This window comes from Eulemur rufifrons, chromosome 28 (assembly GCF_041146395.1).
Source record: "Eulemur rufifrons isolate Redbay chromosome 28, OSU_ERuf_1, whole genome shotgun sequence".
In the NCBI taxonomy this organism is placed as follows: domain Eukaryota; kingdom Metazoa; phylum Chordata; class Mammalia; order Primates; family Lemuridae; genus Eulemur; species Eulemur rufifrons.
In genome coordinates this window covers 44,073,914-44,090,215 of record NC_091010.1, presented here as the reverse complement: position 1 = coordinate 44,090,215, position 16,302 = coordinate 44,073,914, and the positions used below count along the sequence as shown (strand labels likewise).

The window sequence follows — 16,302 nt, the reverse complement described above, 5'->3', positions numbered from 1 at the left end:
TTACATATATAACATTTCTATATTACTGACCCCAAAATACAATTTTATGGATATTGTTTTACACAATTACTTTTTAGATCAGTTTAGAGGAAAAAGAAAGACACAATTATATTCTCTTTTATACTTACCTACACAATTACCTTTATGTAATTTCTTTCTTTTTTCCTGTAGATTCAAATTACTGTTTGGTGTCATTTGCTTTCAGTCTGAGGAACTTTCTTTAGTATTTCTTGAAAGGCATGTTTGTAAGTAATGAATTTTTTTAGATTAAAAATTTTAATAATAAATTGTGCCAGCAGAAGCTTTACAAAGGCAATGATATATCAATAAATCATAGTTAAATTCAGTTCCTAATGAATTCTCATATCTTATTTATCTGAAATGTCTATTTTTGCCTTCAATTTTGGAAGATAGTTTTGCTTGAAATAAGATTCATGATTAATAGCATTTTTTTCTTTTGGAACATTATGTTATCTACTTCCCTTTAGCCTCCTTGTTTCTGCTGAGAAGCCACCTGTTAATCTTATTGGGGGTTCACATTCTATGTTATGATTTCAAGATTTTCTTTCTTTGTCCTTCAACATTTTGACTATGACATGTCTGCTTATGGATCTCTTTGCATTTATCCTACTTGGAGTTTTTTGAGTTTCTTGTAAATACAGATTAATTTGGGAAGTTTTTAGTCATTTCTTTGAATACTTTTGTATGGCCTTACATATATGGCGCACTTAATGGTGTCCCACATTATACATACACATATATATATATTTACCAAGATATCATTCTCATACCATATAATTCACATATGTAAAATGTACAACTCAATCATTTCTAGTACATTCACAGTTACACACCCATCACCCCAATTTTAGAACATTTTTGTCACCACAAAAGAAATCCCTTGTCCATTATCAGTCCTTCTGTATTTCTTCTGAACACGCTCAGATCTAGGCAACCACTACTGTCCTAATTTCATTCTGTATGTAAATGCCTATTTTTGACATCTCATATGAATGGACTTATATAGTCTTTGGCAACTGGTTTCTTTCACTTAAACCAAAGTTCTCAATGTTCATGCATGTTGTAGCATAAATTAATACCTCATTTTTATGGTTGAATAATATTCAGTTGTATGGATATATCACATTAATTTATACATTCATCAGTTGAAAGATTTTGTGTTGTTTCCATTTTGGGGCTACCATGAATAATGCTGCTATGAACATCGTTGTACAAATTTTTGTGTGAATACCTGTTTTCAATTATTTGGGGCATATACCTAAGGAATGGAATCTCTAGGTCATATGGTAACACAATTTTTAACTTATTGAGAAAGTTCCATACTGTTTTCCAAAAGTGGCTATACCATTTTACATTAACAGTGTATAAATGTTCCAAATTCTTCCCGGCCTCACCAGCACTTATTATTATCTGTCTTTGCTATTATAACTATCTAAGAGTGTATAACATGTTATCTTATATGGCTTGGACTTACATTTCCCTAACAAATGATGATGTCAAGCATCTCTTCATGTGCTTTTTTGCCATTTGCATATCTTCTTTGAAGAAATGCTATTCAGATCTTTTGCCCACTTTTAAATTGGGTTATATGTCTTTAATTAAGTTGTAAAAGCTCATTATTCTAGATAAAAAAGCATTATCAGATATATGATATACAACATTTCTTCCCATTCCCTGATTGTCTTTTCATATTGATAATATCCATTGAAGCAAAAATTTTTAAATTTTGATGAAGTTAAATTTATCTATATTATGATGTCTGTGAAAATAGCAGAGTAAGGACTCTGAAATTCTGCCTAAACATAAAAGCAATGACAAGTCTGGCAAAAACTATCATAATCAACTTTTCTGGAAATTAATCAAAGGCTTGCAGCATCTTAGGAAGTGCTTATTTATGAAAAATGGTTGAATCTCAGGACAGCAGCTTTGTGGTATTTTAAGTTACTTTAGCCCCATTCCCTACTCCTCACCTCAGCTGTAGCCCTGAAAATAAAAAAACCCATTCCCAGTACCAGAGAGAGCAGAGCAGACCTCATTCACCGAAAGAAAGAAGAAAGGAAAGAAAGGAAAGGAGAGGAGAGGAGAGGAGAGGAGAGGAGAGGAGGGGAGGAAGGAAGGAAAAGGAAAGGAAAGGAAAGGAAAGGAAAGGAAAGGAAAGGAAAGGAAAGGAAGAAGGAAGGAAGAGCTAAAGTTGCTACCTAGGGGCAATGCTTAAAACATTAATAGGCAAATGTTTTATTTGCTGCTACCTCAGGTGATATATAACATTGGGGCAAGCAACAAGACTAAATAAAAAGCTTGAGAGGTAAGGTTGGGAAATGAGATGGTCATTAAGGGCTTTGTAAAGTTGTAACATATTCCTTGGAATATAGGCCACATTCATGCCTAGGGCTGTAAAGGCTCTAAGCTCTCACATATGGCTGACCTGGAGGCTCTGCCAAAGCAGGAAGTGAAAGCCAAGGCAGAGTTGTAAACTACTTGGCTGAATCTTGAAAGTGCACCACAAAAACAGACAAGTCTCTTAGGGAACACTGGGAGATTTCTTCATTCCAGGTGTTTAAGACTATCTCTGCCTGTTTATGAGCTGGCCACTAAACTCACAGAATAGAGATTTTAGCGGCCACAAATGATGAAGTATACAGATATTATAAATTTAGTTCAGAAACATCACTAGACCCAAAAAAAAAAAAAAAAAAAAAAAAAAAGCCCAGCAAAAACAACAAAAAAACAAGTACAAAAAGTAGTAAGAATAAGAAACATGAGAGGTTGGGAGGAGAATCTGATGTTCAGAGTTGTCATATTTTAATATTTAATTTAAAAAAATTTTTTTTAAAAACTTCTAACACCAACAAAATGAGATATGAAAGAAAAAGGAAAATATGATCCATAGAGAAAAAAGCAATCAAGAGAGACTATCCCTAAGGAAGCCTAGGCATTGCGCATTCTAAATAAACACTTTAATTCCACTATTTTAAGTATGTTTATAGAGCTAAAGGAAGCCATGTTTAAAGAACTAAAGTTAAAGAATTATGTCTCAACCAAATAGAGAATATCAGTGAAGAAATAGAAATTATAAAAAGAAACAAATTTAAAATTCTAGAGTTGGAAAGCACAATAACTGAAATAAAAAATTCACTAGGGGGCTCAGCAGCAGATTTATAAGGCAAAATAAAGAATCTGTGAACTTTAAGATAGGTGAATTGACATCACGCAGTTTGAAGAAGAGAAAGAAAGCTCAAAAATGAAAAGAAATGAACCCAGCCTCAAAAAAATGTGTGGGACACCATCAAGAATACCAGCATACACATAATGTGAGCCTCAGAAGGAGACAACAAAAGAGAGCGTCAGAAAGAATATTTGAAGAAATAATGACTGAAACCTTCTCAAATTTATTGGAAAACATTAATCTACCATTCTATAAAGCTCTAGAACATTCAAGTAGGATAAACTCAAAGATATGCATACTTAGACACATCATAAACTGTTGAAGGACATGGACAAAAAGAGAATCTTGAAAGCAACAAAAGAGAAGCAAGTCGTCACATACAGGGGGTCCTCGATAGGATTAACAGATGATTTCTTATCAGAAACCATGGAGGCCAGAAGGCAGGGGGATGATATATTCCAAGAGCTGAATGACAAACAAACAAAAAACACCTGTCAACCAAAAATTCTATATCCAGCAAAATTATTTCTCTAAAAAGGAAAGAAAAGTTAAGACGTTCAGAGGTAAACAAAAACTGAATTTTTTACTAACTGTTCTACCAAAAAAAATGCTAGAAGGAGTCCTTCAGGCTGAAATGGAAGAACATTAGACAGTAACTCAAGTCCACATTAAGGAATAAAAAACACTAGTAAGGTAAATATAAACACCATCACAGGTAAATATAAAAGACAATATAAATATATTTTTTAATTCTTTTTTTAACCTCCTATCTGACTTAAAAGACAACTGCATAAAGCAATAAAATATAAATCAATGTTGAACAGCACACAATTTATAAAGATGTAATTCGTGACAATAACAGCATGGGAGGATGACACTATGTAGAACAAACTTTTCATTATTGAAAATAAATCAAGATTAATCTGAACTAGATGAAATAGATCAGCTTTACAATCTCTTCTAATAAAAATTCTATGTATCTTTTAAATATTTTGTCTATTGCTTTTTTCATTTTTGTTGGTGGTGTTATATCTAAGAAGTTTTTGCCTAAACAAAAGTCACAGTATTTATTTCTTTATTTTCCGAGAGTTTTGCTTGCATTTAGGTCTACGACTTAATTAAAGTTTTGTTGCCCATAGAGTACGGAAAACTTTTCTTCACTCTTTTTTTCCTGTTTGTTTCAGATTGCATAACTTCTATCTTCAGGTTTGCTGATTCTTTCTTCTGCCAGATCAAAGCTACTACTGAGCCTCCCTAGTACTAACAAATTTTTAACTTTGGTTATTGTATTTTTCAACTCCAGAATTTTCAGGGTCTTTTTTTTTTTTTTTTAATAATTTCTGTCTCTTTATGTTATCTATTGTCATATTTTCCTTAATTCTTTAAATCTGGTTTCCTTTAGTTCTTTGAATATATTTATAGTAGCTGTTTAGCATTTATCCTTCACTTGGTACCTCTCAAAGGAAGTTTCTATTAACTACTTTTCCCCCATCCATGGGTCACACTTTTCTTTTTCTTTGCATGTCTCAAATTTTGTGTTCAAACTGGACATTTTAGGTAATATAGGATCTCCGCATATTTATCATCCCTCCCCACCTTAGATTTGTTTTTATTTAGTTACTTGGCTGAATGAATTCATGAAGTCTGTTTCCTCCACAGTGTGCAGCCTCTGGTGCTACTGTTCAACTTTTTTCCCTACATTTTTACCTTTAAGCCTGATTTTCTAGGGGTTGCTCCTCAGTTGGCACCATTTAGTGGTCAGCCACTGATTGGTCAAAGGCTATGATTAAGCTCCCTGAATCAGTGAGATTTATACCTTTTACCATTGGATCTGTGTGTGGCTTGAAGGCTGCTTTTACTACTTAGAGATTTTACAGGTTTATCTTACCTTCAGCCAGGGACTTGTAGCTCCAAAAGTTCCCTCTCTAGTCACTCCTCTGAGATTGCAGTCTTGAGTATGCACACATTCTTCCTGATCACAAGGGATGTCTGTGGTTTCATCTAGGCTCTTGTCTTTCCCCCCCATCCTGTCTTTAAGCTTCTGGCTGGTTATCTATTGGAATGACCTGGCAATGGTTAGACTCCACTAATTTCTACGTGATTACTCTATTGAATACTTGCATATAAATTGTTCCAGGCTGTTCCAAGTCAAGTCAGGTCCTGTAATAATTTTTAGTATCAGCTTGATTGGATTAAGGAATATCTAGAGATAGTAAAGCATTATTTCTGAGTGTGTCTGTGAGGGTGTTTCCAAAGGATGTTGGCATGCGATTTGGAGGACTAAGTGGGGAAGAGCTGCTCTCAATGCAGTTGAGGCACAATCCCGGATAGAACGAAAAGGCAGAGAAAAGGCAAATCCTGCCACCCCACTCTGTCCTCCTTTCCCTCTTAGAGCTAAGACTCGCTTCTCCCACCCTTGGACATTAACTCCAGGCTTTTGGGCCTTTGGACTCTGAAACTTTACTAGTGGCTCCCTGAGTTGTCAGGCTTTCTAACCAAAACTGAGTTACACCATCAGCATCTCTAGTTATAAGGCTTTTGGAGTTGGACTGAGCTATGCTACCAGCCCCCTGGGCCCTCTCGTGGGACTTCTCAGCCTTCATACAATTACACGAGCCACTTCTCCTAATACACCCCCTCACATCTATCTATATGTTTATCTATCCTATTTGTCCTTTTTCTCTGGAAAATCCTAATTCAAATCCCTTGTAATGGGCAGTGTGTTGTAAAGTTTTTGAAGCCTATTCCAACATTCTCTTGCAGAGAACCTCTAGCCTTTGTGTTATGGGCAGGGGAGATTGATGGGAAATCAGCTTTTCACTGAATGCCTTACCACATTCTCCTTGCTAAGCAGCTCTGTTGGGAGAGCAGAGCAGTGCAGGCAGGGGGACAAGGCTGTAAAAATGCAACCTGCCAAATGGGTATATCTTCCACCCAAAAATACAGTGTATCTCCCAGTTAGGCTTTATGGTTTTTCTTTTGGCAGCTTCATACAACTCTAAAGGTTACTATTTTGTGCCTTTTATTATAAATGGGTCTTCTTTATTTCTCAGTTGACTACTGGTGATTGTTCAGGGAAGCTGACTAATTTTCAGTGTATTCCTTTCAATTTACAAGATATTGAAAGTAAGTCATCTGCAAATAGTATTATGGTCTCTCCCCCAAATTTTACTTTCCTTTTGCTTTCCTATTCTTTTACATTAGCATAACTTATTAAATAATTGATAACTGGCAACACTGTTTCACTTCTTAATTGAAAGAAACATATCAAGTGTTGCAACATAAACATAACCTTCACTTTTAAGCACTTTACTTCTTTCAGTACATTAAAACTTTCTTTACAAGGACTGAGTGTTTAAATTAAGTACATTCTTGGCATCTCCTAAAATTATTTTTTAAATGGAAGTATATTATATTAATATTTTTCCTACACTATTTACTCAAAGTTTACACTGTTGTAATAATTATATTCTCTTGGCCAGGCCCAGTGGCTCATGCCTGTAATGCCAGCACTTTGGGAATCTGAGGTAGGAGAATGGCTTGAGTCCAGGAGTACGAGACCAGTTTGGACAACACAGTGAGACTCCCATCTCCACAAAATATAACGTAGCCAGGAGTGGTTGTGCATGCCTTAAGTCCTCACTACTTGGGAGGCTGAGGAAGATTGCTTGAGCCCAGGAATTTGAGGTTGAAGTGAGCTATAATTGTGCCACTGCATTCCAGCTTGGGCATCAGAACAAGACCATGAGAACTTGTCTCTTAAAAAATACATATACATATATATATATATATATATATATATATACTCTTTTTAAAGAAAGATTCTTAAATTGGTAACAGAAGCCCTGTTAGAGAATTAGTCAAAGTGTGACTCAAAGACTTCATGAAACACCTCTAAGATACTAATTACTTCTCAACTGTCCAGTTATTAAAGGAAGCATACATAAATCAATGAACATCAAAATCAATCATTTTGACTCATAATGTTATAGGGAAAAATTTTCTACCAATGCCACACTCTTAACCACCAACAAAAAAAATGCCCTGGAAAAATTCCCCCAGTAAGTTTTGCTTAATGAGATCCCCAATGGAGTTAAGGTACTTTGCTAAGAACAAGGATCCTAACAAGTTATTAAGGCAAAGAACAGAGCCAATGCCCCAAAAGGGTATATCCCAAGTTAAGTAAGCAGATGTCAACAGTGAAAATGACTCTTAATATTTTTTAAAAGATCAGGGTTAGCAGTATGCACTTAATACATAATCTGTTTTTACCACACTTCCATTCTCCCCCATCCCAAGAACATCTATTACTTTTCTTAAGATATTTCAAGTCATTGAAGGAATTAGTATCTAAGTCTATTCCCTATTTAACCTGGACATAAATTCTCACAGTATTTCTGCTCTATCTCATTTTTAATCCCTTCATAAACTGCCATTTCTCAGCACACAAATGACCTACTTTACCCACTTATCATTTTCATTATTTTTCGTCTCTTCATTTTGACACAAACACAAACTGGCAACTTTGTATATATATTTTAGTTGTACTTTATAACACTTTTATAGATATTATATATCACAAAATGTATGAAACTTGTGTTTTCAAATGAAAATACCACTCTAAGAGCAGACCCTCGAGGGAACTCAAGCAATGGTTGGCAAACTATGACCACTGGGGCAAATCTGGCCCACTGCCTGTGTTTGTGGATTTTATTAAAACACACCCACACCAATTCATTTACAACTTTGTCTTTGGCTGTTCTTGCATTATTGAGAGTAGTTATGACAGAAACCATATGGCCTATAGACCTGTTATTTACCACCTGCCCCTCTATTGAAAAAATTTACTGACCCCTCAATGAAAACATAACATTTTTCATAAGACACTATTATATTTCAATCTGTGTTACTGAATACTTAGCAAGATAACTCTTTTAAAGGTGTACCTTTTTTTAAGTAAAAGCCAAATAGTAAGAGACCCATTTCAATGGAGAAGGGCAAATGGGGGGCGGGGGACGGGGAATCCTGACCCAGAAGTGTGATTTCATAAATAAAACTAACTCTTCAATTGTAATAAGACCCTCAAACTACTGAATATCATATTTTGGAGAGCCATTTTTAGTTCGGTTTCAGCCACACAAAAAAAGAAAGGACAGAGGGTTTTGTTTTTTATTTTCTGCAATGGCAATAAAAAAGCAGGTTTGCCTTCTTCAGAATAACCTAAGTTAACAACATCAGAAAGGTTCCAACTAGAATATTTGGGGCATGAAGCTTATTTTAAATGGCTTTTAAAACTTTAAGGCAAGAAATATGTATCTCAACATTAGATTTATTTTATTGACAGCTATTCTGAAATATATTTTTACATTGCTGCACATATTGGCAGGATAGTTCCTTCCTTCTCCTCTATTCACAGCAGGAGATGCTTCATAACAAACTAACTGTAACAACAGAGCATTTCAGTTGTATTGCTCTTAGGGTACTAAAGCAGCAGTCCCCAACCTTTTTGGCAACAGGGACTGGTTTCACGGAAGACAATTTTTTCATGGAATGGGGGTGGGGGAGGTGGGAGGGGGAGCTGCAGGAGGGGAAGGGAGCCCCCGGAGTAGAGGGAGGCAGAGCTCAGGCGGTGATGCCAGCTGTAAATACACATGAAGCTTTGCTCACTGGCCCACTGCTCACCTCCTGCTGTGCAGCCCGGTTCCCAAGTAGTTTCATAGAAGACAATTTTTCAATGAATGTGGGGCCAGGGAGCTCAGGTGGTAATATGCGTGCGGTCTGTTCCTAATTGGGTAAGGCCACAGGTACCGGGCCACACACAGTCCAGGGATTGGGGACCACAGCTAAAGAGCATAAGCCTCTCTATGGCTTACCTGGCCAGCATACCCACAGTAAAATTATGGTAAATGTTACCTTTCTCAAAATTTTATCTTTGATTTTTTTGGGGAAAAATTTCCACACTTTACTTTGTATAGTTTACTAGCATTAAAAAAATGCACACACGTTAAAATCCAAACATTTCCCATTAAAATCAAGTTCCCATTAGATTTTACCACGGTAAAAAAAATTATTGTGTAAACACAAACTTAAGATAGATTTAATTGAAGAAACGGTCATTACAGAAATTAACAACGCTTACCAGTCTTTAAACACCATATACATTATTAATATATACTGTGTATACCTTCAATTAACTCCATTCTTAGGCTCAACTTAAGAAACACAATTGTAACAGGTTTTATACAAAAAAATACTTCACTAAGAAAGTAGACAAACTGCACAAAAACAGTACAAGTATAATGTGCATAGCAAGATAGCTTGAAGCATCTCTGTATGGCTTTCTTTAAAATAAAACTATTAGGAGAATGGACCCATTTGGGACCTACTGTTACAGTTGACATATGTAAACTGTTTCACATCTTTTTTAGGCACTTGCTAACAATAGTGTTCAATCCCTGAAAAACGAATTTACCTCAAGAAAAAAAAAATCTACATCTGAAATAAAAACCAAGAAAATAACATGGGTAAAGTCTTATATATTCCTTTTAAATTAAACAACCAGTTTTATTAGTGCATGCACAGAACTAAACTGAAAGAAAATAAACTTTTTGTCAAAAAACTTTCTGTGCAAAATTTACATAAAGGTACAAAAATATGTACAGATTTAATTTCTTTGTTACATACATACAGAAAATAAGCCCTGAAGTTTTCATCCAATCAATGAAAATGTCATTAATACTTAATAGTAACAATGTAACAAAATCATATGGTTTGTAATTTTGTAATACAAGAACTCCATTATCCAACAATCCAACAAATTTGATCCAAACTTACAAGGTGAAAAGTTTAAATCTATGATTCTGTTGTCATGAAAACATCCACTTTGAAACTCCATTGGGCCTGTTCCTTAGGAATCTGTCCTAAAGTTTTATGCGCTGCCACTGGGTCCACAATTAATGCTTCCCCATTTTCAAATGCCAGCAATCAGTATATATCTCCTTTGGGTTGTCAGTCATACTGAAATTTGCAAACAAAAATGATTTGTACTAATTTGGACATGTTCAAATAATAATAGTAAACACAGACAAAAATATGGTTTGCTTCAAAATATTATTCAGTAGAAAAATTTTTGATTTTCAAGAAAAGCCATACCCTTGGAAGTGCTTCTATGTTCCATTCTTTTTAAAGGGATGGCAACCAAGAAAAAAAACAATGGCTATTTGGTTGATGGACAATTTAAATCAGATAAACATAGTTCTGTGCAAGGCGATCACTGGAGAATATAATCAAATTCAGAAATATGTTCAAGCTCTTCAACTGGACTTTAAATGAGATAAAGTTTAAATTCTTCTCTTGAGATTGCCCATCTACTACATTGCTTCAAATAGCCACTTAGAAAGAAAAAAATCACCCTGGGAGGGATTTCCAATCTCTGACACGTGACAGAGCTTAACAGGTAAAACAATTTACTTGCCAAAAACTCTTCAAGCATTATATGAGGTGTAACTGTAGTGAGTTATATGTACTTTCAAAGGAGCATAATACCCTCCAAGAACTGAATTTAGCAGATGCAGAATAACTTCTTTATCCAAGCTCTCTGAATTTATCTTCACAAATGATGAGAAACTCCTTCAATTTCGTCGTGAAAGAGCTCTCCATCTTCAGAGGAGCTATACTCATCAGATTCCTAAGGCTGGTAGAAGAAAGGGGGGGGGGGTGTCAGCCATTACCCTTGCCTAACAGTCACTATAAAGAACTAAATTGGGAAAATTGTTTTATCAAAATTTTCTTTAGCCCTAACTTCCCCAGAGCACATTTAAAAAAACTTAAATCCAGGTAATCTGTGCTGTGATTAGTTTCTTTCCAAACTTATGTGTGCAGTGATAGCACTTTCAAATATCAAACATAAAACTTTTGCTCTTCCACAGAAATATAACCAACTTTCAAAATATTTAATTTCAGGTACTATATTGAAGTAGAAAATGTCTGCATTGTGGTAATTAAACCCATTGTTTTCTTCTAAGGTAATTTTACTTTGCTTTGCCTTGGCAATTACAGTGAATTATTCTAACATATTCCAATCCCGAGTAGCTTCCATTAAATGTCTCTGCCCATGACCAGCCCAAATATCTTGATTGTCAAATATTCTACCACAAAACCAACAGTTAAATTTAGCCTTCAAAATATTTTCAGAGGTAGTCTTCACAATCTGATAATTGTTTTTGCTTGTTTTCTTGAGTGTTAATTTTAGCACAAATCTTTCTTTCACAGAACTAACAGGTTTAAATGTTTTGTGCCTCTTGGAAAAATCATCACAAGTTGCTTTAGAAGGGTTATAACAAACAGGATTCAGTAAAGCATTGATAGTTCTTTTTGACAGTGAAACCTTAAGTACGCGTCCATTAAATTTAGCAATAGTTTTCATTACATTTACTACTTCTGGTGCATCTGCATCAGGATGATTCAAAACTACAACTGGTTGGTTTCTCCTAGGACATTTCACAAGCTGTTTGGAACTGAAAGGGAAAAGTCGCAAAGTTCTGACTGAATCTTTTGAAAGTCTAGGTCTGCTAAATCCAAATGTTTCATGGCCAGCTTCAGGTTTAGCCTTCTCTTTACACTTTCTATGCAATGTTGCTTTTTTCCTTGGAGGTTCTTGGTAACTACTCCTACACTTACGTTTATAGCTTCTATTTCTAGATACAAAAGCAGTTTCAGAATCTTTACTTATTTGAGTTTTTATTTTTGAAAAGTTTTTTTTGGAAGTCTTTTTTCTATTAAAGTTTCTCTCAATTGTACAATTTGTTTTACACCTTAAAACTCTGGCCTCTGAACAGTCACGGACACATACTTGTTCCCCAGACGATTCTGGGCACATTGCAGTAGAAGTTACCACAATTTCATTTGCTGGCATCAAATCATCTTGTAAGAAAGGTAAGGCATCTCTAGAAGATTCTAGCTCTTTCTGCTCTCCTCCTATAGTCTGACTAGGTGGGACATTATCTTTCTGCAATGCGGATGCAGAGTTGCTTACTGACAGATTATTGGCAGCAGTCACATTTAAAACGGGGTTAAAAATTTTCAGCAGTATTCTTTGTGGTGTTCCTTCAGGTTTCTTTGGCTGTATATTTTGATAATAAGTACTATTTTGGACTAATTTAGGCTTAAGCAGCTCAGTTTTATTTGGCATCACACACTTTAAAAAAACAGCTTGTTTGCCATCAGGCAAGAGTGTATAAAGAGGTGGTTTTGGAAAAATCTCATTCTGCTGTTTTACTGAATCCAAGATATTCAACTTAGTGCCCTGATGCTCAGATAGCATATTAGGAGTAGGAACAGTTTTCACTGAAGAACATGCTGATGTTTTAATAATGTAAGGGCCTTTTAATGGCATAGAGTTTTCTGAGCTACTTTTCACACTCAAACAACTCCCAATGCTGGAACAAAGTGCAGGTGTAAGACAATTATTGTTTGGTTCTACCTTTAAAAAGGGCATTTTGCAAGGCTCCTTAGTCACAGTTCCACAAGCTTGAGCACTCTCAGTTTTGACAGTGGAAACACCTTCAGGTTTCTTATTATTAAATGTTACAATCACCCCAGGTTTCTTGTTTAAAAGAACAGAAGCAGGTACAGCTTGTGCGTTAACATATGGAAATGGTCTTCCTGAAACAATGTGTAACCCAGGCTTGTTAGCAACATGCAACGGTACAAAAAACCCTTTTGGAGTCTGAACAAATATAGCTTTTTTTTGTTCTGGATTTAGAAGTGGGCTCTGCATACATAAAGAGCCTAGATTTTGTGTAGTGGCTCGTAGTTTGTCTTTTACGAGCTGCTGTGTTATTATGGCATCTGACTGAGTCTTAAGTAATGTGCCAAAACCTGAAATTCTAGGTGTCTTCTCTGAATCTTTCACATCCTGTGACACTGATAGCACCTGTTTTTCTTTTCCATTACATTTTAAATTAAGATCGTATGGAGGCACATTAATACCTACACTGCCAGATGGAACCTGGAAGATGCCTTGCACTTTGAAGTCTTTTGAAGATTCAACTATTTTGCTTTCTCCCTCATGTTTTTGAAATGACTGGTGACAATTAAGTGGTAGACCTTTATTTGCAGTGTTACTAGAGTCTTGTTTTACATCAGATTTCGTTTTCAATACCTCTTGAAGCAATTGGTTTACTTCGGGTGGCAAAAATTCTGATGCCTGTTGGCTATGGAGAGAGAAAACAGATGTGATTCTAGGCATCAAAGGTGAATCAACACTAGAAATGTCATCCCATTTAGATTCTTTAGTCACACTCTCTAAATTTTGATTTTCATTACTGAACAAGTTTTGTTCAACCATGTTTTGCTCTTTTCCTAAAACACACTGTTCTTCAGTTTCAACTTTTGTTTTTAAAGTTTCATCTTTATCATTTAAAAGGCTAATAGACGACAACAAGCTATCTGGTTTTGAGCTCTCTTTCCTCACTAGTGATAAAACTGATTCACTAATTGGTTGCTGAACAACTGTTTTGCTTGATGGAGAGTCTCTTTGAGGGCTGTCACACACTGCTGTTCCTGAAAACCTACGACGTTTGTTAGAATTATTCACTTTTGAGTAATTATGAAAAGGTAATGATCCTTGGCTGGAGGATTCAACAGGTAACTCAGAATTGACATAATTAATGCAATAGTTATGCATATCTCCACTGTTGTATGCATTTGGTTTGGTTGTATGGTTGACTTTATCTGGGCTTCTAATGGTGGTACTTAATACCTCAGGGTGACTCTGAGTGTTATGATTTCCCCACAAGTCAATGTTATCTCTTGTTTCAACTTTTGTGGTCAAATTCACTGATGTAATCAATTCTGATGTTGGCAAAGAAGAGAAACTTTTTTCATAATCCAATGTTTGAAGCGTATTATTCCTTTGAGATATCAAAGCCATTTCTTTTTCTGAAGTTACTTTCTCTGGAAGTACAGGAGATGAACATGAAAATGGAGTAGTTGTTTTCATACAAACTGTGTCACTTAACTCATTTGTTACTCCTGTTAAAAATCCAGTGGTGTCTAAAGTCTGGGGCTGCAAATTAGCAGTACTCTCCTTTGCAGCATCTGCCTGTGAGCCTGGTGAATATAAATTCTGTTTATTGGTCGGCAACAATTTTATTACAATGTGCTGTTTTCCATCCACCAGCTTGAAGCCCATAAACTTAGCACTGTAGTTGGCAGGAATTGTTATTTTATTATTTTTCACCATTAACACTGTAGGTCCCTGTACAGTCTTCAAGAAACCTGAAGTAGCATTTGATCCCTCATCAGCTCTATTACATTGCCCGGTGGTCAGAGGAGTTGGCTTCTCTGATTCTGACGCAGAGGGTTTATCATTATTCTCACAGTGTAGTCTTTCGTCCTTTTCTTCACTTGAATGCTTTTGAACAGGATGGCTCTGGTCTTCAGACTGAGTCTGTGTTTTGTTCATTTTTTTAAGCCCTTGAGTGCTTTTTTCTATACTTCTGTCACTTCCGTTGTTAATTTTCTTACGTTTCCAGAATATCTTCCTTGAAGCACCTATTTTATATCTTTTTAGTATTAGTTTAAGTCCTGCTGAAGTCTTTGTCATCCTTTTTTCATATTTGTCTTTCTCTAGTTTTTCTTTCGCATACAAATGTTCTTTGTGCAAAGTTATAACATGTCTTACGAGGTGTTCTCTCCTGGTGGCACCATAGCTACAATATTGACAAGTGAAGAGAAAAGTACCAGAATGAACATGAAGGTGCTTCTGAAGCTCTCCTTTGGTATAACATACATGATGGCATTTACCACATTTATAATGAATTTCATTATGTCTATGAATGTGCTGAACAAATGTGCCAACATCCTTGGTGGAAAATTTACACTTTTCACATTGAAAATTACCATTAACACAATGTGTGGATGCAAAATGTTTCGTCAACTCCAATAAAGTATATACATTCTCATTGTTACAAATGTCACATTTTACTAAAGTGCTTCTATGGGTTCGTCTGTGTTGTTTAAATACCTGGAAGTCATTTGCTGAAAAACTGCACATTTCACAAGGATATGAAGGTAATTCACCATGGTGCCACATTTGAAAGTGTTTATGCAAATCATTTGGGCTATATCGAGTGTTGTCGCGGCATTTTAAACAGTTGAAATTGAGTATTTTTGCAGACATTTTTGTACCCTCTTCTTCAGCTCTCTCAGATTTATGAAGCAACATCCATTCCTCCTCTACACAGCTTACAGTCTTTATACTGATTGATTTTCTTGCTGTCTGTGGTTTACCCTGAAATAATTTTCTGTATTTGTCAACTTCATGTTTCGATAGGACTTCATTTGGAATATTTATCTTCGGCAAAACAATTTTCACAGTTTTTAAATCATAATGAAAACTACTTCCTGAAATGTTTGGTTTAGGTATTGATTTGATAGGATCAATTATCTCATTTTTCACATCATATTCTTTTTTTATAGTAGTTTGTTTTTCATCACAAAATAACTGTTTCTGTTCAGATGGCATGATTTAACCAAAAGTTGCAATTTCTTTTTTCTGAGAACTCTTGAAGTTATCTGTAATTTAAACAGGAAATGATACTGTGCCGAGACATCTTCAAAATACAGGATTTTTCCCACATTAACTCACCTAAAATTAAACGAAGAATTGAAAGTTTTATCACAAAAGAGCAAATTTCATATCTTCAAGTTCATTTTCGCACAAAGAATCTTAATCAAACATATAAATTAAAAATATAAAACACCTGTTCAGTATTTTAAGAACAGCTTACCAAGAAGTAATGGTTTGAGGTAAAAATAACACTAATCTGGAAGTCAGGAAATGCAAGCTCTAGTTGCACCTCTGCTATGTGACACTGAGAAAGCTTGAACTTCTCTGCACCTCAGTTTCCTCATCTACAGAAAACCACAGCTGGATAAGTACTTTCAAGCTCTAAGATTTTTATGTTGATACTACAGGTTTTAAACAGGATTTAAAAAATCTTACCAAGAGAGTTCTAAAAATTAACATTACAATTATACACGTGTGGTTTAGCCATGTACCATTAACAAACTTTCTCACTTGCTTAGCTGATCCTATAGCTGTTACCTTG

At 35.3% G+C, this 16,302-nt stretch overlaps 1 protein-coding gene across 1 annotated transcript; it reads right to left on the bottom strand.

Moving 5' to 3' along the window:
• Nucleotides 1–11,151: 11,151 nt before the first annotated feature.
• On the bottom strand, nucleotides 11,152–15,802 carry ZNF518A (zinc finger protein 518A). The gene has a single exon (XM_069460498.1). The coding sequence runs from the start codon at nucleotides 15,714–15,716 to the stop codon at nucleotides 11,250–11,252; it is 4,467 nt and encodes a 1,488-aa protein (XP_069316599.1). The 5' UTR covers nucleotides 15,717–15,802; the 3' UTR covers nucleotides 11,152–11,249.
• Nucleotides 15,803–16,302: the final 500 nt, after the last annotated feature.